The following is a 23,000-nucleotide window of genomic DNA, read 5'->3' on the forward strand; positions in this document are numbered from 1 at the left end:
TACAATATCATTATTATTGTTTATATTTATTTGTTTTAATCTTGGAATTAGTTATTAATATTTACATTTTTTTTTATTATTATTTATTTTCACATTTTCTCCAACGGTCCTTCTTGATATTTAAATCCCTCTCCTAGCACTTTTTGGGAATGGGTTTGAATTTTAATGACTATTCATTTGGTGAAGCCTTTAGTGTTAATTCATCTTGTCACTTGTGTCCAAACAAGTGTTTAATAGTTTTCCTTTTGAGGACAATGTACTGCAGTATGCTCTATTCTTTTTCCCTATTGAAGTGAGTAAATTCTAGATAATCTCTTGTGTTAAAGGGACACTAAACCCCAATTTTTTTCTTTCATCATTCAGATAGAGCATGCCATTTTAAGCAACTTTCTAATGTACTCTTGTTATCAATTGTTCTTTTTTCTGTTGCTATCTTTATTTGAAAAGCAGGAATGCAAAGTTTATGAGCCGGCCCATATTTGGTTCAGGACCTGGGTAGCGCTTGCTGATTGGTGGCTAAATGTAGCCACCAATATGCAAGCATTTATACAGGCTGCAGAACCTAAAATGGGCTGGCTCCTAAGCTGTGCATTCCTGCTTTTCAAATAAAGATAGCAAAAGAACGAAGAATATTTGATATTAGAAAGTTGCATAAAATTGCATGTTCTATCTGAATCATGAAAGACAAAAATTAGGTTTAGAATCCCTTTAATATAGTTTGATTTTATTTGTCATTTGTTTAGTGCTATGTCATACCTTTGCAAGTGTTATTTTGTGTGACATGAGGTTTGACATTTGTGTTCTATTCTTGTATAGAAAATTTCAATACAAATGTAACAAAAAAAGATTAAAGTATTGGTTTGGACTGTGTATAGTCTAAAATGGTAGTTCCTAACTTTCTACTCATGGGGGCGCCAGTAATCAAGATTTATGCATACCTTATGTCAAGTAATTAAGCACCGGTGCCATCTGTGCTTTTGATAAATTAAACCTAGCTTCAATGTACCTTTAAAAGGACATTAAACACCTCAAGATATTAATATAAATTTAATTGCATGTAGCAAAACAACTTTGCATAATACTTTCATTATTTATTTCGTTCTCCTTTCCTGTAATTTAATTCTGAATATTGTGGGCATTCCAATTCATATTAAGCATGGAAGTGCAGACACAGCTATGTTGCACACTCTAGTAAGCCATTTATATCCTAATTGGCCTCAGCAGAAAAGGTGACCTAAGTTACACTATGGTGGCGCCCACTACTTTATAACTTAACCCTTATTTTCTCAATATTTAAACAATGTAATTTTTTAAAATACATGTACAAATTGTCAGTCTAATCTTTGCTCTTAATGTATAATTCAAGCAATGATTTATTTAGTGTTTAATGCCCCTTTAAGGAGAAGGTTGGCCACTGAACTAGTGCATATTATATGAAAAGTCAAGAGTAAAGTTGAACAGTAAACATGGTAAAATGCCTTTTCTTTCCTATGGCATGGAGAGTCCACAAATCATTCCAATTACTAGTGGGATATTCACTCCTGGCAAGTAGGAGGAGGCAAAGAGCACCCCCGCAGAGCTGTTAAAGGGACATGAAACCCCAAAAAATTATTTCATGATTCAGATAGAGAATACAATTTAAACAACTTTTTAATTTACTTCTATTATCTAATCTGTTTCATTCTCTTGGTATCATTTGTTGAAGGAGCAGCTATGCACTACTGGTTTCTAGCTGAACACATGGGGGAGTCAATCACAATCAATATATATATGCAGCCACCAATCAACAGCTAGAACCTAGGTTCTCTGTTGCTCCTGAGCTTGTCTAGATAAACCTTTCAGCAAAGGATAACAAGAGAAGGAAGCAAATTAAATAATAGAAGGAAATTATAAAGTTTTTTTTTTTTAATTGTATTCTCTATCTGAATCATGAAAGAAGATTTTTGGGTTTCATGTCCCTTTTAAGTCTCACTTCCCTTACCCATAACCCCCATTCATTCTCTTTGCCTTGATCACGGGAGGATGGCTAAGATGAGTGTCTGAAGATTTTTAATACTTTCATGGATACTTTTCCCTGCAAGCAAGGATTGGAACTATGCTGTTTCCATGTCAATCTCTTTAGTAAGAGTAATGGTGGCTTTTAGCAGTTGGAAGGTGGCAATGTGGTCCTTGCTTTATTTCTAGCACTGATGCTACCCCTTTGATAGAAAACCAGAGTTGGTTACTCTGTTTTTTCTTTTTCTACAGGTCTGTGTTAGATGTGGAGTGATCTGACATACCTGAGAAACTGATAGTTGCCTGACAGCTACTTCCACATGTAAGTGCTTCCCTTCTAGGTTAGAAGGTACCAGCACTCTAAGAGTTAATTGAAGACTTCTATTCCTGGAAGATCTTTGAGGATGTGCTCAGGGGGAAATTTATGTGCTTTAACATTTAATGGGCAGGGAGCATTTAAAGGGCACTGCATTGGGAACTTTAGAGGCTGAGGAGACATGTTATAATGGATTTTTATTTTGTGTCTAAGCTCTATGAGAATGGGAGTTTGTCAGTCTTCCTTTTTGTTTAGGAGGTGTTTTTCGGCAATGAGAGGTGAGCGGTCATGTGATCGGAGCTGTTATGCTACCGTTTTTTTTTAATTTTCAGGATGTGAGGTTTATTTTGCGCCGTTTTAGTTGCGGTCATGTGACCGCGTTTGATATGCGCTTCCTTTTTTCTGGCTTCTGCAGACTGAAGTTTTCTTCTGTGTTGCATTTATTCAGCAGCTGTATGTGAGCGGCTGGAGAGGATCTGAAATAATAGTGGGAGCTTTCTGTTGGTGTGCTAGGAGTGGTAAGCCCTCAGAAGAGCTGAGGTTAAAGGTGTCTAGGTTTTTCTGTTTAAATCGTTTAATAGGGCTAGTGAATCTTATAAGGGTTCTTTGTTTCACTGTTGTTATGGACACTAATGAGAATTTACATTTCCCAGTTGACAAATGTTTGTTTTGCTTGGAGGCTCAGGTGGTTCCTCCTGTGCAATTGTGCTCCTCTTGTTTAAATAAGACTTTATTATTTAAAGATAAGATTTTTTCCCCCAGAACCTTCTGTCTCTCAGAAAAATGTTGTTCCAGCATTGCCTCAGCTTTCCCCTCAAATGTCCCAAACTTCACATGCAGTGCCCTGCGGTTCCTCTCAACAACCTCCTGCAGAGTGTTTTTTTTACATGGGGTTTTGCTGCGCAGATAACTTCTGCTGTTTCAGCAGCCTTATCAGCTTTTCCAAAGGTTGCTGGTAAGCGCAAGAGGAAATCTAAACATATTGATGTTAATAAGGGTTCTGACTCCGCTAAGGCTGCGTTACTCATTTTGTCTCAGCTATCTGATGAGGATGATTCCTCAATGTCTGAGGGAGAATTGTCAGATTCTGATACTGTAGTGACTAATTCTGCAGATTCAGAGGAGATTAATGTTAGATTTAAGTTGGAACACCTCAGAGTACTGTTAAAGGAGGTTCTTGCTACTTTGGAAGAATCCGATTCAGCGGAGAATCCAAAGAGGTCTAGTAAACTTAATAGGGTATATGATGTACCTTTGTGGAAGTGTTTCCAGTTCCAGACTGTATGGCAGATATCATAACTCAGGAATGGGATAATCCAGGGATTCCTTTTTCCCTGTCCCCTGTTTTTAAAAAGATGTTTCCTTTTGCTGATTCTATTTGTGACTCTTGGTGCATAGTGCCCGAGGTAGAGGGAGCTATCTCTACTCTTGCCAAGAGAACTACTATTCCTATTGAGGATAGTTGTTCATTCAAGGATCCCATGGATAAAAAGCTTAAGGCTTTTTTGGAGAAAATGTACATTCATCAGGGATTACAGTGGCAGCCTGTTGCTAATATTGCTACAGTTGCGGGGGCAGCATCTTATTGGTGCGATGATTTATCTAATCTAATCCTAGAAGAGACTACTATAGAGGAGATCCAAGATAGGATCAAGGCTCTAAAGCTAGTCAATACCTTTATTTGTGATGCCAATATGCAAGTTCTTAGGCTGGGAGCTAAGATTTCTGGTTTCACTGTTTTAGCTCGGAGAGCTCTGTGGTTAAAATCTTGGTCTGCAGATGTCACATCCAAGTCCAAGCTTTCATTTTTGCCTTATAAGGGTAAAACCTTCTTTGGTCCAGGTCTGGCTGAAATAATTTCCAATATTACAGGTGGAAAGGGCTCTTTCCTACTTCAGGATAAAAAGAATAGGCTTAAGGGTCGCTAGAATTCTAATTTTCGTTCCTTTCGTTACTTTAAGGGACAAAAGTCTTCCTCCTCCTCTTCCAAGTCGGAACACTCCAAGTCTTCTTGGAGGTCCAGTCAGCCTTGGAATAAAGTTTTGGATCAAGTGGGGGGCAGGCTCTTTTTCTTTTGGCAGGCTTGGATACGAGATGTCCCAGATCCTTGGACAATAGATATTGTATCCCATGGTTACAGAATAGGATTCAAATATTGTCCTCCCAGGGGCAGATTCCACCTGTCAAGGTTATCTGTGGACCAGATAAAGAGAGAGGCCTTTTTAAAATGCGTAAAGAATCTATCCTCCCTGGGAGTGATTATTCCAGTTCCTCTAGAGGAACAGGGTCTAGGATTCCATTCAAATCTTTTTGTAGTTCCCAAAAAGGAGGGCACTTTTCGTCCCATTCTGGACCTAAAGTGTGTCAATCAATTTCTCAGAGTTCTGTCCTTCAAAATTGAGACCATCCGTTCTGTTCTTCCTTTTGTACAAGAGGGTCAATTTATGATGACCATAGACCTGAAGGATGCGTATCTTCATGTTCCCATTCACAGGGATCATTATCAATATCTGAGGTTTGCCTTTCTGGACAAACATTTCCAGTTTGTTGCCCTTCCTTTTAACCTTGCTACAGCTCCCAGAATTTTCACAAAGGTTCTGGGGGCTCTTTTGGCAGTGGTCAGGTCCCAGGGCATTGCTTTGGCGCCTTACTTGGATGACATCTTGGTTCAAGCGCCATCTTTTCATCTAGCATAATCTCATACAGAAATGTTGTCTATTCTACATTCCCACGGGCAGAAAGTGAATCTGGGAAAGAGATTCCCTGTACAAAATACAAGGGTGTGTTTCCTAGGAACAATTTTAGATTCCTTGTCCATGAAGATTTTTCTGATGGACGTCAGAAAATCCAAACTTCATGCTTCTAGCCTTTCTCTCCAGTCTACTATTCGTCCATCTGTGGCTCAATGCATGGAGGTAATTGGTCTGATTGTTGCCTCCATGGACATCATTCATTTTGTTTGGTTCCATCTGAGAACTTTGAAACTGTGCATGCTCAGTCAATGGAACGGGGATCACTCTGATCTCTTGCAGAGGATACATTTGGACTCCCCAACAAGAGTCTCTCTCGTGGTGGATTTCTCAGGATCATCTGTCTCGGGGTACATGCTTTCGGAGACCTTCCTGGGTTATTGTGACCACGAACGCCAGCCTGTTGGGAGCAGTTTGGGGTTCCTTAAAAGCACAGGGCCTGTGGACTCCGGGGGAGTCGTCTCTTCCAATAAATATCTTGCAGTTGAGAGCAATTTTCAATGCTTTAATAGTTTGGCCTCAACTAGCTTTGGTCCGGTTTATCAGATTCCAGTCGGACAACATCACTTTGGTGGCTTATATCAACCACCAGGGGGGAACTCGGAGTTCCTTGACAATGAAGGAGGTGACTCGCATTCTCCAGTGAGTGGAGTCTCATGTTTGCCATCTCTCTGTCATCCACATTCCAGGGGTGGACAACTGGGAGGCGGATTTTCTGAGCAGGCAAACTTGATAATGATGATAACTCTCAGGTGGGGGATTCCGGAATTGGATCTGATGGCGTCTTGTCATTTTTTACAAATTTGATACTTTTGCCTCGGGTGAGGCTTCTTTTGGGAGAAAAGTTCTTCAAGCGGTGGTACCTTCGGTTTAGGTCCGCCTGTTTTGTTCTCCCTCCCTTTCATTCTGTGTCCTCTAGCTTGGGTATTGGTTCCCACTAGTAATTGGGATGATTTGTGGACTTTCCATGCTATAGGAAAGAAAACAACATTTATGCTTACCTGATAAATGTATTTATTCCCAGGCATGGAGAGTCCACGACCCGCCCTTAACTTATTCAGGCGGTAGTTTTTGTTAAAACGTCAGGCACCTCTATACCATTGTGTTATCTTTTTCCATTTCTCTTTGGCCGAATGACTGGGGGTTATGGGTAAGGGAAGTGATACTTAACAGCTCTGCTGGGGTGCTCTTTGCCTCCTCCTGCTGGCCAGGAATGAATATTCCACTAGTATTTGAAATTACTTGTGGACTCTCCATGCCTGGAAAGAAAGAAATTTATCAGGTAAGCATAAATTTAGTTTTTTGAAGTGGGAATCTAGATTTCTCCTAAATTAGCACCACATTTTTGGAGGCCCCCTACTGCTTTGATAAAGGTTGAGCAAGTTATTTCCATATGGGGAGCGTGCTTTACACTTTTTTTGTCTATTATATGAAGCTACTTTTTTTCTTTCTTACTTATACTACTGGGCTATCCTAAATGCGGCTTTGTAAGAGCGGTACTATCATTCAATCTTAAGGACTTTAAAATAGCTCTTGTGGTTAAGATGTAGGGAGCATCTAGGTTGTGTTGTCACGTGATCCAGCAATCTTTCCTTTAAATTGGGAAGCTTCCGTGATTTTTGTTTGCCACTTCTGCTCTGTTTGTTAACTTTCTCAGACACCTTCATAGCCACTGGATTAGCTACACAAAACTCTAAAAAAAAATCCATCATTAAAGAACGCTATTTTAACATGTTAAAAGTGACATTATTGTCTCTCTTAAATTATTATATGATCTATAGGCATAGATCTTAGACACATCATAATCATGTCTCACTGTTATACTATCACTGGAGGCTGAAAAAGACTAGTTTAGAATCCTTCTTTGTTCATTACTTTATACATTCAGATATGTGGAAAAGGTATTTCTCTTGTTAAGTGTATCCAGTCCACGGATCATCCATTACTTGTGGGATATTCTCCTTCCCAACAGGAAGTTGCAAGAGGATCACCCACAGCAGAGCTGCTATATAGCTCCTCCCCTCACTGCCATATCCAGTCATTCTCTTGCAACTCTCAACAAAGATGGACGTAGTAAGAGGAGAGTGGTGTATTATAGTTAGTTTTTTAACTTCAATCAAAAGTTTGTTATTTTTAAATGGTACCGGAGTGTACTGTTTCATCAAAGGCAGTATTAGAAGAAGAATCTGCCTGTGATTTCTATGATCTTAGCAGAAGTAACTAAGATCCATTGCCATTCTCACATATTCTGAGGAGTGAGGTAACTTCAGAGAGGGAATGGCGTGCAGGTTTTCCTGCAATAAGGTATGTGCAGTAAACATATTTCTAGGGATGGAATTTGCTAGAAAAATGCTGCTGATACCGGATTAATGTAAGTTAAGCCTTAAATGCAGTGATAGCGACTGGTATCAGGCTTATTAACAGAGATACATACTCTTATAAAAGTGTAATATAAAACGTTTGCTCGCATGTTAATCGTTTTTATATATGTTTGGTGACAAAACTTATTGGGGCCTAGTTTTTCTCCACATGGCTGGCTTGATTTTTGCCTAGAAACAGTTTCCTGAGGCTTTCCACTGTTGTAATATGAGTGGGAGGGGCCTTTTTAGTGCTTTTCTGTGCAGCTAAAAATACTGACAGAGACATTCAGCTTCCCTCTGCATGATACAGGACATCTCTGAAGGGCTCAAAAGGCTTCAAAGTCGTGTTTGAGGAGGGTAACAAAACTGTGGCAGTTGTGACAGTTTAAAAAAAAAAAAAAAAAAAGTTTTTGTCATTTATTCTGTTTTTGTTATTAATGGGTTAATCATCCATTTGCAAGTGGGTGCAATGCTCTGCTTACTTGTTACATACACTGTAAATATTTTGTTAGTGTAACTGCCTTTTTTCACTGTTATTTCAAATTTTGTCAAAATTTGTTTCTCTTAAAGGCACAGTAACGTTTTTTATATTGCTTGTTAACTTGCTTTAAAGTGTTTTCCAAGCTTGCTAGTCTCATTGCTAGTCTGTACAAACATGTCTGAAACAGAGGATACTTGTTAATTATGTTTAAAAGCCATGGTGGAGCCCCATAGGAGAATATGTACTAAATGTATTGATTTCACCTTAAACAGTAAAGATCAGTCTTTATCTATAAAAGAATTGTCACCAGAGGGGTCTGTCGAGGGGGAAGTTATGCCGACTAACTCTCCCCACGTGTCGGACCCTTCTCCTCCCGCTCAAGGGACGCACGCTAATATGGCGCCAAGTACATCAGGGACGCCCATAGCGATTACTTTGCAGGACATGGCTGCAATCATGAATAATACCCTGTCAGAGGTATTATCCAGATTGCCTGAATTGAGAGGCAAGCGCTATAGCTCTGGGGTTAGACGAGATACAGAGCGCGTAGATGCTGTAAGAGCCATGTCTGATACTGCGTCACAATATGCAGAACCTGAGGACGGAGAGCTTCAGTCTGTGGGCGACGTCTCTGAATCGGGGAGACCTGATTCAGAGATTTCTAATTTTAAATTTAAAGCTTGAGAACCTCCGTGTATTGCTTGGGGAGGTATTAGCTGCTCTGAATGACTGTGACACAATTGCAGTGCCAGAGAAATTTGTGTAGGCTGGATAAATACTATGCAGTGCCGGTGAGTACTGATGTTTTTCCAATACCTAAAAGGCTTACAGAAATTATTAGTAAGGAGTGGGATAGGCCCGGTGTGCCCTTTTCCCCACCTCCTATATTTAGAAAAATGTTTCCAATAGATGCCACTACACGGGACTTATGGCAGACTGTCCCTAAGGTGGAGGGAGCAGTTTCTACTTTAGCAAAGCGTACCACTATCCCGGTTGGGGACAGTTGTGCTTTTTCAGATCCAATGGATAAAAAATTAGAGGGTTACCTTAAGAAAATGTTTATTCAACAAGGTTTTATTTTACAGCCCCTTGCATGCATTGCGCCTGTCACTGCTGCGGCGGCATTCTGGTTTGAGGCCCTGGAAGAGGCCATCCATACAGCTCCATTGACTGAAATTGTTGACAAGCTTAGAACTCTTAAGCTAGCTAACTCATTTGTTTCTGATGCCATTGTTCATTTGACTAAACTAACGGCTAAGAATTCCGGATTCGCCATCCAGGCACGTAGGGCGCTATGGCTCAAATCCTGGTCAGCTGATGTGACTTCAAAGTCTAAATTACTCAACATTCCTTTCAAGGGGCAGACCTTATTCGGGCCTGGTTTGAAAGAAATTATTGCTGACATTACTGGAGGTAAGGGTCATACCCTTCCTCAGGCCAGGGCCAAATCAAAGGCCAAACAGTCTAATTTTCGTGCCTTTCGAAATTTCAAGGCAGGTGCAGCATCAACTTCCTCTGCTTCAAAACAAGAGGGAACTTTTGCTCAATCCAAGCAGGCCTGGAAACCTAACCAGTCCTGGAACAAGGGCAAGCAGGCCAGAAAGCCTGCTGCCTCTAAGACAGCATGAAGGAGCGGCCTCCTATCCGACAACGGATCTAGTAGGGGGCAGACTCTCTCTCTTCGCCCAGGCGTGGGCAAGAGATGTTCAGGATCCCTGGGCGTTGGAGATCATATCTCAGGGATATCTTCTGGACTTCAAAGCTTCTCCTCCACAAGGGAGATTTCACCTTTAAAGATTATCTGCAAACCAGATAAAGAAAGAGGCATTTCTAAGCTGCGTACAAGATCTCCTTGTAATGGGAGTGATCCATCCAGTTCCGCGGACGGAACAAGGACAGGGGTTTTATTCAAATCTGTTTGTGGTTCCCAAAAAAGAGGGAACCTTCAGACCAATTTTGGATTTAAAGATCCTAAACAAATTCCTCAGAGTTCCGTCATTCAAGATGGAAACTATTCGAACCATTTTACCCATGATCCAAGAGGGTCAGTACATGACCACAGTGGACTTAAAGGATGCCTACCTTCACATTCCGATTCACAAGAATCATCGTCAGTTCCTGAGGTTTGCCTTTCTAGACAGGCATTACCAATTTGTAGCTCTTCCATTCGGGTTGGCTACAGCCCCAAGAATTTTTGCAAAGGTTCTGGGCTCACTTCTGGCGGTCCTAAGACCGCGAGGCATAGTGGTGGCTCCTTACCTGGACGACATCCTGATACAGGCGTCAAGCTTTCAAATTGCCAAATCTCATACAGAGATAGTTCTGGCATTCCTGAGGTCGCATGGGTGGAAAGTGAACGAAGAAAAGAGTTCTCTATCTCCTCTCACAAGGGTTTCCTTCCTAGGGACTCTAATAGATTCTGTAGAAATGAAAATTTACCTGACGGAGTCCAGGTTATCAAAACTTCTAAATGCTTGCCATGTTCTTCACTCCATTCCGCGCCCCACGGTGGCTCAGTGCATGGAAGTAATCGGCTTAATGGTAGCGGCGATGGACATAGTGCCATTTGCGCACCTGCATCTCAGACCGCTGCAATTATGCATGCTCAGTCAGTGGAATGGGGATTACACAGATTTGTCCTCTCTACTAAATCTGGGTCAGGAAACCAGAGATTCTCTTCTCTGGTGGTTATCTCGGGCCCATCTGTCCAAGGGTATGACCTTTCGCAGACCAGATTGGACAATTGTAACAACAGATGCCAGCCTTCTAGGTTGGGGTGCAGTCTGGAACTCCCTGAAGGCTCAGGGTTCATGGACTCCGGAGGAGAAACTCCTCCCAATAAATATTCTGGAGTTAAGAGCAATATTCAATGCTCTTCTGGCTTGGCCTCAGCTAGCAACACTGAGGTTCATCAGATTTCAGTCGGACAACATCACGACTGTGGCTTACATCAACCATCAAGGGGGAACCACAAGTTCCCTAGCGATGTCAGAAGTCTCCAAGATAATTCGCTGGGCAGAGACTCACTCTTGCCACCTGTCAGCGATCCATATCCCAGGTGTAGAGAACTGGGAGGCGGATTTTCTAAGTCGTCAGACTTTTCATCCGGGGGAATGGGAACTCCATCCGGAGGTGTTTGCTCAATTGGTTCTCCGTTGGGGCAAACCAGAATTGGATCTCATGGCGTCTCGCCAAAACGCCAAGCTTCCTTGTTACGGATCCAGGTCCAGGGACCCAGAAGCGGCACTGATAGATGCTCTAGCAGCGCCTTGGTTCTTCAACCTGGCTTATGTGTTTCCACCGTTTCCTTTGCTCCCTCGTCTGATTGCCAAAATCAAACAGGAGAGAGCATCGTTGATATTGATAGCGCCTGCATGGCCACGCAGGACCTGGTATGCAGACCTAGTGGACATGTCATCCTTTCCACCATGCACTCTGCCTCTGAGACAAGACCTTCTAATACAAGGTCCTTTCAATCAACTTTCTCTGAGACTGACTGCATGGAGATTGAACGATTGATCCTATCAAAGCGTGGCTTCTCCGAGTCAGTAATTGATACCTTAATACAGGCACGAAAGCCTGTCACCAGGAAAATTTACCACAAGATATGGCGTAAATATCTTCATTGGTGTGAATCCAAGAATTACTCATGGAGTAGGGTTAGGATTCCTAGGATATTGTCCTTCCTCCAAGAGGGTTTGGACAAAGGATTATCAGCTAGTTCTTTAAAGGGACAGATTTCTGCTCTGTCTATTCTTTTACACAAGCGTCTGGCAGACGTTCAGGCATTTTGTCAGGCTTTAGTTAGAATTAAGCCTGTGTTTAAACCTGTTGCTCCTCCATGGAGCTTAAACTTGGTTCTTAAAGTTCTTCAAGGGGTTCCGTTTGAACCCCTTCATTCTATTGATATCAAACTTCTTTCATGGAAAGTTCTTTTTCTGATGGCTATTTCCTCGGCTCGAAGAGTCTCTGAGTTATCTGCCTTACATTGTGATTCTCCTCATCTGATCTTTCATTCAAATAAAGTTGTTCTGCGTACAAAACCTGGGTTTTTACCCAAGGTGGTTTCTAACAAGAATATCAATCAAGAGATTGTTGTTCCATCATTATGTCCTAATCCTCCTTCAAAGAAGGAACGTCTTTTGCATAATCTAGACGTAGTCCGTGCCTTGAAGTTTTACTTACAGGCTACTAAAGATTTTCGCCAAACATCTAACCTGTTTGTTGTTTACTCTGGACAGAGGAGAGGTCAGAAGGCCTCGGCAACCTCTCTTTCTTTTTGGCTTCAGAGTATAATCCGTTTAGCCTATGAGACTGCTGGACAGCAGCCTCCTGAAAGGATTACAGCTCATTCTACTAGAGCTGTGGCTTCCACCTGGGCATTTAAAAATGAGGCCTCTGTTGAACAGATTTGCAAGGCTGCAACTTGGTCTTCGCTTCATACTTTTTCCAAATTTTCCAAATTTGATACTTTTGCTTCTTCGGAGGCTGTTTTTGGGAGAAAGGTTCTACAGGCAGTGGTTCCTTCCGTTTAAGTTCCTGCCTTGTCCCTCCCATCATCCGTGTACTTTAGCTTTGGTATTGGTATCCCACAAGTAATGGATGATCCGTGGACTGGATACACTTAACAAGAGAAAACATAATTTATGCTTACCTGATAAATTTATTTCTCTTGTAGTGTATCCAGTCCACGGCCCGCCCTGTCCTTTTCAGGCAGGTCTAAATTTTAATTAAACTACAGTCACCACTGCACCCTATGGTTTCTCCTTTCTCGGCTTGTTTCGGTCGAATGACTGGATATGGCAGTGAGGGGAGGAGCTATATAGCAGCTCTGCTGTGGGTGATCCTCTTGCAACTTCCTGTTGGGAAGGAGAATATCCCACAAGTAATGGATGATCCGTGGACTGGATACACTACAAGAGAAATAAATTTATCAGGTAAGCATAAATTATGTTTTTTTACTTTGTATTAGATGGTGAAGATCCCTTTTTAAAGAATTTTATTGTCTGGAAATTCCTTAAAAAAAATTAAACGATCAAGGGAATTCCCAGTTAATTAAATGAACATGAAAGCCAAAATTAAACTTTATGATTTATATAGATAATGCAATTTAGGTCAAACCTGAAGGTTTCCAAAACAGTGCAGACGTTTTAGGATATTAAATCTATGTAGTCCCCCTTTGAATGGAAGTGCATTGAAACAATATACTGTGTGTGTATATATATATATATATATATATATACTGTATATATGTATATACCTATGTGTATATATATATATATATATATATAGTGCCAAATTAAGATATTATTCCTTGTGCTGCTTTTTGCATGAAACCTTTACAGTTATTTCTTATTCAGTAGGATTGCCAAGGCTTTATCCCAAAAAAAACTATGCTGTCCCTATTTTTATTTAATCAGGAATCATCTAGTACTGCCTCTTGCTTCTTGCAGTTTTTTTCTCCATTTCTAGTTCTCATCTCTTTCTTCTTTCTCTGTCTTTTCTGCTCCTCACATATCTCTCCCCTGATTATTACAAACGTGTACTACTAGTCATACAGCTTTTTTTTTCTCAACTCTTCTGTTCTGTCATTTGTGTCTCCTCTTCCTTAAGTCCTCTGCATATCCCACCTGCCTTACCATGTTGCACTTATTAATAACTCAACTCTTTCTTTCTTCTACCTTTTTCCCACTCCTTTATTTCCATCACTGTCTTTTCTTTTTCAAATTTTATTTCACACTGTTTCTGTTTTGCATGGAATTCAGTTATGTTTCCAGTTGTCCCATGTGCTTGATGTTCTTCAGCTTTTTATATACTCCCCTCACTTGTGCCTATCCTGCAGTGTAGTAACTCTTGGTCTGTCACTGATATTACCCTGTATACATGACCTGGTGACATATTTCCTGACCCGTTTGCCCTCAATTTTGTTCCATGACATATTGTTCAGCTTCATGTCTTTTTCCCTCATGTGCCACTTGTCATTACTGTGCCATTTTTTTCCCTTTGTTTGTTGGTCCTTTTTATTTACCTCTGCCTCCTATACATTCTCAAATCCTACAGGAAGAGAGCTGCCTGTAAGTCTGTAAATGGTTCCCACAAATACAAAGGAAATTCCAAAGATGTAAAGCCACCTGACCTTTGGATTCATCATGAGCGTTTGGAGCTTAAACCAGTGGACAAATCTCCAGAAACCAACCCTATCTTGACTGATACCCCTTTGCCACGCTCCCCCCAGGACCTCACCCCAGGAGACAGCACTACAGAGGGCAGCATCCACCAGCATAGTACCTCCTACCGCGGTAAGAAGTGAAGCAAAAGAATATGCAGTAAGCGCATATGTTTTCCAGTTTAGTGCTGGCAGTGCTTGTGTTAGGTAGGGAAAGCATTTGAATAAAGTTATATATGCTGGGTTAAATAGCTTGGTAATTGATATGCAGGGATCTTGTTATTTCTGCACATGAATGTTACATACATTTGACTTGATGTGCCCTTAGGACTTGAGTCTGAGGATTCTGTCTCTTCACTCGCTGGCCGCCGTGGGATGAGACCAAAAATCATGATGCCTTTTGACTCGCAACCCCCACAACGTGAGCTTTAAAAGAAATAAAAATGTGTTTTTTAATTTATAGTTTGATTTTATTTTTAAAGGGATGCGTTACTAGATCCCCAGCAGGAGGGAGGACTTTTCAGAGTCATGTTTTGAAATGTATCTCCCATCTGTGTAATGTGTTGATCTTCAGTGTGTCTAATTCTTTGTTTACTCTGATCTTTATATCTGTTGCTCACATTCTTTTCTCATTGTGCCATTTTGTTCTAGCCCTGTTCTCTCTGCTGCCTATTAATCTTTCATGTATTACTTATGCACTGTTCCGGCATTGTTCTGTCTTCACTCTTACTTTACCTACTCCACACACTGTTCTTCGCTCCACAGTGCATCCTCTTCCTTCACCTACACACAGGTTACTCATTTTTCTCCTTGTTTATTTACTCCCACTCTTACCTTTTTGTTCAGTGCTCTTGTCTTCTGTCTCATTCTCTCCTCTACTTAAAGGGACAGAGCATGTGATATCAAACTTTTTTACTTTTATTATCAGATTCGCTTTATTCCTTTGGTATCCTTTGTTGAAGTAGTGGCAGTGCGCTACTGGGAGATAACTGAACACATCTGGCGAACCAATGAAAAGAGACACATATGTACAGCAACCAATCACCAGCTAGCTCCCGGTATTGCATTGCTGCTCCTGAGCCTACCTAGGTATCCTTTTCAACTAAAGATACCAAGAGAAAGAAGCAAATTAAACAATAGGAGACAATTGGAAAGTTGTTTAAAATAACAATTTCTCTCTGAATCACGAATGGAAAAATGTGGGGTTTCTTGTCCCTTTAAATAGCTTTGTTTCCACACATCTTTCCTATCAGCTTCACTAATGCCATCCCTCTTCCCTTCTCTTTTGTTTCACTACTTGATCCTTTTCTCCTACCTGCTCTTCATCATTGAGTTTAGTTATCTTCATTTCTCTCCCACTCTTTCAAGACAGAACATAATATGGCATCCATAACTGCTGGGTCTTTCACACGAGTTTGGAGTAGCCAGAATCTAAAAATACACGTGTGCAGTTGGCTCATGCCCTTTCCAATCACTTGTTTATCTCTTCCATATCAGGTTATCAGCACACCTGCCTCTGCATTTGGTACAGAGCCTCTCATTTAGCCATCATCTGATTAGATTGTTAAACATGGATTTATTTGTAAATGTGAATTGTTTACCTATGTCTTCACTGCACTCTCACTTCTTCCTTTTTTGCACTTTTTTTTAGTAAAATAAAAATCTTTTCATACTCATCTTTACAGACTTTTTTTTTTTTAATATCTCTGCTTCTGCACTTCTCAAGTCCTTATGGTTACCGCTTTATGCTCCTATTCATTTTCTTCTTTGTAATTTCAGTTGTTCCGTATTCCCTCTATATCTTTCTGTTGTAATCACTGCTAGATTTGATTCCCACTTCTCTCTTTACACTGTTCAAGCCAATAGCTCAGTTATCTTTCCTCTCTATTTTCTTTTTCTATGCTACTCTATGCAGCATCTTCCCTTGTTGCTCACTCTCACCTTATTGTTGCTCATGCAGCTGCAATTCATATCCTCCCCACGTGCTACACTTTCTTCATCTTTAATACTCTGTCTCCTGTTATGCCTACTATTTTCCCAGCTTTACACTTGAAGTTTTTCTTCCCTCTGTTCACTACTTTCTCCTCACCACAGTCTGTCTCTGTGTTTCAGCGGTTGTCAGTGCCCATCCCATCCATTCCCTTGATAACCCTCATCATTTTCGCTCGGTGCCCGGGTTCATGCTGCACGTGCTGGGCACCCCATCGCAGGCTGTAGGTGAGAGAGGTACTCCATGGCCTGGTAGTGAGTTTTAGTCCTGTGTGTGTCTAACCTTAGCTCCACAGGGCCATTCTGATACTGTCCATATACTCTCATTTGTCTCCTCATATGTTTTTCACATCTCCACATTCTCTTTTTGAGCATCATATTTTTTTCTTTCCAAAAATCTCTTTACTGGTATAAAGTCTATCTTGAAACCTTTTTCGACCTGTCTGATCATATAACACATTGTTGTAGTAGTTAAGTACTGTTATAATCCTCTTTCTCTGCAGAGTCAGTGCGTCACACTCCCAGCTGTGACACTGTAGTCGCTGCATCGTCATCCTCTCAAACAGGCCCTGAGGAGCTGGACCCCATTAGTGGCAGTTTCTTGCCAGGGTCCCTAGATGAAGATTTGGTCCCCAGTGTCCCTACTGCACATATCAGACCGTCACACCCTCTAAAGAGTTTTGCTGTGCCAGCTGTACCTGCTCCTGCCCCTGGGTCAACATATGATCCTGCACTACCTAGCTCCCCACTCCTAGCACAACAATGTGAGTTTACGCAAAATGTTTTTTAGGGGTTTAGAAAACAAAGAGCGTAAAAGAACAACAGTTAAACTTATATATTTTTTTAGTTTTGTACAAGCGTATTTATACTGAAATTAACATTAAGTGCATGCTTGTTGCCAATCTGTTGCCACAGTATTAATGTTCATTACCCTCCAATATGGCTTTAGTTTGTGGCACAGATTTGTTTTCCTTGCACTGCAAAAATATGATTAAAATATGTTTAATTTTTTTTTTTTTTTAAATAAAAAGGTCCTGCAGCAGTGACTGTAAAGACAGCCTCTCTTGGCACCCTGGGCAGAGTACGGCCGCCCCTCCCAGTAACTGTACCCAGTGCTCCAGAGCCATTAGAGACCAGCAGGATGTTGGAGGGGTCAGAGAGCGTGAGTGTTTGATTTCTTCATTTAAATGAATGTGTGCTGTAAATGATCATCAAATTATTTTACTCCAATCAAATTAATTTAACCCTTTTTTGCTTAAATCTTACTACAAATAAACTTATTTAACATCTATATTTTACTCTTGAGTCATTTAACAGGATTTGTAAAGGGAAATAATACCCATATGTTAAATCACTTAAAAGTGAAACAGCATTAACTGTAAAAAGCTGACAAGAAAATATCACCTGAACATCAGTAAATATAGAAGATGTTTTACCACAACATTTCTTAAGCTCACAATATTGAGTTCTCTGTGAACAGTTATACTTCAGCTACTGTCAGCTGAATGTTGAAAAAAAAAAAAAACAACCGATCCACTTCATCAGTGCTGATTTCACGCTGTGCTTTACTGTGATCTCATAAGATTTCATAGTAAAGTTTCTTAAACTGAGGAGGTTAATAACATGACTGTTGCCTACACATGTCAGATGCACGCTCATTGCAAGTCCTAGGACTATTATCCTGATTGATAGCTTAATCATTTTAAAATGGGATGTGTCTACTGAGGAAATCTTGAGGTAAAATATCTTTGTTTTTTTACATAGAGCTGTTCAGGTGTTTCTAGTCCATTTTTACAGCTATGCTGCATTACATTAAAGTGTTTGAACATTTGAGTATCATGTGCCTTTAAAGGGATTTAAATAACAGTCTTTCATGTCAGTGATAATTTCTGATTGTTAATCAGACAGAAAGTTGTGCTTAAATCTTCCATATTTGCTAAAGAAGGTAGCCCTTGCTTAAAATCTTATGTTTCCTGGTTTCACAATAGGAAGGCAATTCAGCTGCACAACTACAGTATTGTCATAGCCCTGAAATATGTTTAAGCTGCTAAAAGTTTCTTGCACTGTTTTTTCGATTTTGGACTTGATGAGAGAAAATGTATAAAGCAACAATAGTTCATGTGCTGAAATCAATTACAGAGACTTTATCGTTCAACATTATTGTACACTCCATTACACTAGTGATTACCTACATGAGCAAGTAAACATGAGGCTATGCGCAACTGTACAAAGCAACCATTATTTACACTAAGTTTTATCTGTGTAATGTGTTTGCATCTGCTGATGTCACATTTGAAGGAGAGCTTTTCAAATACTAATTTATTGCTACCTTATTTGCTGAGTAGAAAGCCTTTCTTTCTACTCGGTTTCGGGTGACTCTATTCTCGTTCTCATTTCCCTTAGTGTTGCCCTTTGGGCTCTAGAGAAATTGTGTGACTTTGTCGCGGCCTAGTACCTTGCTGGGGTACTGCTTTAGTGTGATTTACTGTGAGGAGTGTGTTTAAAAAAGAAACATGGTTTCTGCTTATTGATAAACCTGAGCTCAGTCCCAAAGAAAAACGCTAGATTCAAGAACCCAATAAGTTATATTATCATAAACTCAAAAGTACCTAACAACTTAATTAAACAAACAGTAAAATCAAAATTAAATGTGCATGTATCAGAATGTATATGATCAAATGTGCTTTGTTTTCTTAGTATCATTTGTTGAAAAGCATACCTAGGTAGGCTCAGGAGCAGCCATGCACTGCTGAGAGCTAGCTGCTGATTGGTGACTGCACATATAAGCCTCTTGTCATTGGCTCACCAGATGTGTTCAGCTAGCTCCCTATATTGCTTCTCCTTCAACAAAGGATACAAGTAATTTTGATAATAGAAGTAAATTGGAAAGTTGTTAAAAATGGTATGCACTATCTGAATCATGAAATAAAAATTTGGATTTATATCCCTTTTATAAACTCTAACAGATAACATTAAAGTGAAGACCTAATGCAATATATTCATAACTTCCATTGGTACAATATTGGGATATTTGAAATGCAGTGATAAAGACATATTTAAATACACCTACAAGTTAAAGGAACCTAAAACACCTTGAGATTGTAAAATAACATGTTTAATTATGTACAGTAAGAAAAGACTGCCATATATTTTTATTTACTCCCTCTATTTTTCTTATAATTTAGCTCTAATTTTTTTTTTATTTTTCTTTTATAAATGGAAAGAGTCCACAGCTGCATTCATTACTTTTGGGAAATTCAGATCCTGGCCACCAGGAGGAGACAAAGACACCCCAGCCAAAGGCTTAAATACTCCTCCCACTTCCCTCATCCCCCAGTCATTCTTTGCCTTTCGTCCCAGGAGTTTGGCAGAGAAGTGTTAAAAGTTTTCGACAGTCTCTTATGGAAGGTAGTACTCTTGGACATGGGACTGGAGTTTTAAGTAGTTCTGTCAACCTCTCAGTGAGAGCATGGGTGAAAGTTAGAGTTCGGAGATGCAGGGAGAGTCTTTCTGCGAAACTATTCCGACTCACATTGACAGCTCCACAAGCAATCAACGATGACGAGATTCGCTGCCTGCTTTTTTTTCTCTCAAGTCCATGGCAGAAGCAACGCTACTATCTGTCACACTTGAAGGGCCGTGTTCCTGTTCCACGGCGTAGATTCCGGTAAGATTGTTTCATTTTACTTTCATCATGGATGTATTGTATTTTCAACTGTTTATCCAAGAGGGGTTACAACCTTTCGGGGATAACTTTAACATAGGGTCTCAGTGAGGCTCCTTTTTGTATCTAGGAATTGAGGGTTAATATCTCCTGAGGTGGATTATTGAACAGGGGGTTTTATAATCATGTTTATGTGATTCTGTCTGCTACTCTGTAGTGTTGCTTTGGCTCATGGCTATTTTGGAACATAACGGTCTATGTCTAGTGACGCGGCCTTTTCGGTCGGTTACACTTTTGCATGGATTTCACAGTTTACCTTGTGATTCCATTTCCGCTTTCCTGACTGTGTGGCGACAGAGAAATCCTGGTCCGCTGGTGTCTGGTTCTCTGGAAGTTTCAGTCTCCCAGTTATGGAGGATTCTTGGAGACAGATGTCTCTGATTCAGACTCTACTTCCTGCAAAGATTATGAATTGGCCTGGGTGATACATGCCCATCAGTTATGTTCCGAATGCCGTGTTAGAGTGCTCTGCTTCTCAGGATCGGGTGCCCACTGAGCCATCCGCCTCTGGGGATTCTATTTCTCACAAGACGAGTTCCCTACCACCAACTCTTACTATGCATGCAGTAATAATAACAGTTCAAGGTGTTCCAGCACCAGGGTAATCCCTAATACAGGGTTGCAAATGTGCAGGTGTGCAAGCTGTCCAAGACTAGCACCTTAGTCTTCTATAATTGTAAATCCAAGAAAAAGAGGATAGCAACACCACCATTAATAAAGTAAAACAATCTTTATTTAAGCCATCACACTAAAAATGACAACGTTTTGGAATAATATCCTTAATCGTGTCTATTTTACAAACAAATAAAATTAGCCTTATAAAGGCTTGTAGCCACACCCACATTACTACACCAGGGGTTAACCCCTTCCTTCCCTAATTCAATCTTTAGTGAATACTCAGCTCCACCTAGTGGTTGCCTAACCTCCTAACTTAACTTGATCCAATAATTTTCTTAAATATATACCAAATATACTTATAGCTCCACCTAGTGGACATTTATGATGTAAATGTTTTAGGACAATGTCTCATAGGCAAACCCTGGAGGATTTTGTCAAGGATCTTAACATTGCCACACAACATATAAAATTTAAATTGAATGTAAGTGAAGAAAGGATAGATTTTCTTGACACTACAATATATAAGCAGGGTAATGTGTTGGCTGTGGACCTGTACAAAAAAGATATGGACTGCAACAATTTGTTGCATTTCTCTAGTGCACATCCTCCAGCTCTGGTGAGGAGTTTGCCCAAGAGTCAACTCATGAGAGTGAGACGGATTGTCTCAGATGAGAATGTGATTAAGGAGAGACTCTCTGAGATGGGCGAACATTTCATACAGAGGGGATATCCAGTTGATCTTATTAAGAGAAATTCAAGCTATATTAGAAATCCCTAGGGCTGCATTGTTGAGAGAGAAGGCTAAAGTGGTGAAAACCCCTAGGATGATTTTTGTAAATGAGTACTCCCCTTGGAGTGATCATGTACAAAAAATCTTACGCAGACATTGGCATATATTGGGTGTTACAAATCCGGATGTGGAGGAGTTAAAAAATCCTCCTATGGCTGCTTTTAGGAGGGGTAAGAACTTGAAGGATACACTAATTAAGGCGGATGTAGGCCCCAAGAAAGTATTGAGTCAGAGTTTTATTGGTGAGAGAAGTTTAGGTTGCTTCCCCTGTCTAGGATGTCAAAATTGCAATGGGATTATTAAAGGCCCTTTCTTTCATGTAATTGGCAAGAGTCCATGAACTAGTGACATATGGGATATACAATCCTACCAGGAGGGGCAAAGTTTCCCAAACCTCAAAATGCCTATAAATACACCCCTCACTACACCCACAATTCAGTTTTACAAACTTTGCCTCCTATGGAGGTGGTGAAGTAAGTTTGTGCTAAGATTTCTACGTTGATATGCGCTTCTCAGCATTGTTGAAGCCCGATTCCTCTCAGAGTACAGCGAAAGTCAGAGGGACGTGAAGGGAGTATCACTTATTTGAATACGATGATTTCCCTATTTCATAGGTTCTCTGTTATCGGTCGTAGAGATTCATCTCCTACCTCCCTTTTCAGATCGACTATATACTCTCAATTTACCATTACCTCTACTAATAACTGTTTTAGTACTGGTTTGGCTATCTGCTATATGTGGATGGGTGTCTTTTGGTAAGTATGTTTTTTATTTCTTAAGACACCTCAGCTATGGTTTGGCACTTTATGCATTTATATAAAGTTCTAAATATATGTATTGTACTTATATTTGCCATGAGTCAGGTTCATGTATTTCCGGTTATTTTTGGCGCCAAAAAAGTTTGTTACGTTGTGCGTCATACTTGGCGCCAAATTTTTTTCATTATTTCAATACCCCATTGATGTTTGCCTCTTGCTTTTTTCTCTATCAGAGGCTTATGCTTTTGCATTTTTTCCCATTCCTGAAACTGTCATATAAGGAAATAGATAATTTTGCTTTATATGTTGTTTTTTCTCTTACATTGAGCAAGATGTCCCAATCTGATCCTGCCTCAGAAGTTTCTGCTGGAACATTGCTGCCTGACATCGGTTCTACCAAAGCTAAGTGCATTTGTTGTAATAGTGTAGAAATTATTCCACCAAATGTCATTTGTAATAGTTGTCATGATAAACTTTTACATGCAGATAGTGTTTCCATCAGTAATAGTACATTGCCAGTTGCAGTTCCTTCAACTTCTAATGTACATGATATACCTGTAAATTTTAAAGAATTTGTTTCTGATTCTATTCTGAAGGCTTTGTCTGCATTTCCACCTTCTAATAAACGTAAAAGGTCTTTTAAAACTTCTCATTTAGCTGATGAAATTTCAAATGATCAGCAACATAATAATTTATCCTCTTCTGATGAGGATCTATCTGATTCAGAAGATCCTTCCTCAGACATTGACACTGACAAATCTACTTATTTATTTAAAATAGAGTATATGCATTCTTTATTAAAAGAAGTGTTAATTACTTTGGATATTGAGGTAACCAGTCCTGGTTTTCCTATTCCTGAGGCTATTTCTGATATGATTTCTAGGGAATGGAATAAGCCAGGTACTTCTTTTATTCCTTCTTCAAGGTTTAAAAAATTATATCCTTTACCAGCAAAATCTATAGAGTTTTGGGAAAAGATCCCCAAAGTTGATGGGGCTATTTCTACTCTTGCTAAACGTACCACTATTCCTATGGAAGATAGTACTTCCTTTA

The 23,000-nt window shown here is 40.0% G+C and overlaps 1 protein-coding gene across 1 annotated transcript in view; it reads left to right on the plus strand.

The window, feature by feature from the left end:
- Nucleotides 1–23,000, plus strand: part of NEO1 (neogenin 1) — a 201,144-nt gene that overhangs the window by 160,384 nt on the left and 17,760 nt on the right. The window contains exons 19-23 of the mRNA XM_053717318.1: nucleotides 13,963–14,201; nucleotides 14,397–14,489; nucleotides 16,181–16,294; nucleotides 16,561–16,821; nucleotides 17,089–17,219. Coding sequence (XP_053573293.1) covers nucleotides 13,963–14,201; nucleotides 14,397–14,489; nucleotides 16,181–16,294; nucleotides 16,561–16,821; nucleotides 17,089–17,219 — 838 coding nt within the window. The remainder of the gene's footprint in view (nucleotides 1–13,962; nucleotides 14,202–14,396; nucleotides 14,490–16,180; nucleotides 16,295–16,560; nucleotides 16,822–17,088; nucleotides 17,220–23,000) is intronic.

The sequence above is a fragment of the Bombina bombina genome, chromosome 6 (assembly GCF_027579735.1).
Source record: "Bombina bombina isolate aBomBom1 chromosome 6, aBomBom1.pri, whole genome shotgun sequence".
NCBI lineage: Eukaryota > Metazoa > Chordata > Amphibia > Anura > Bombinatoridae > Bombina > Bombina bombina.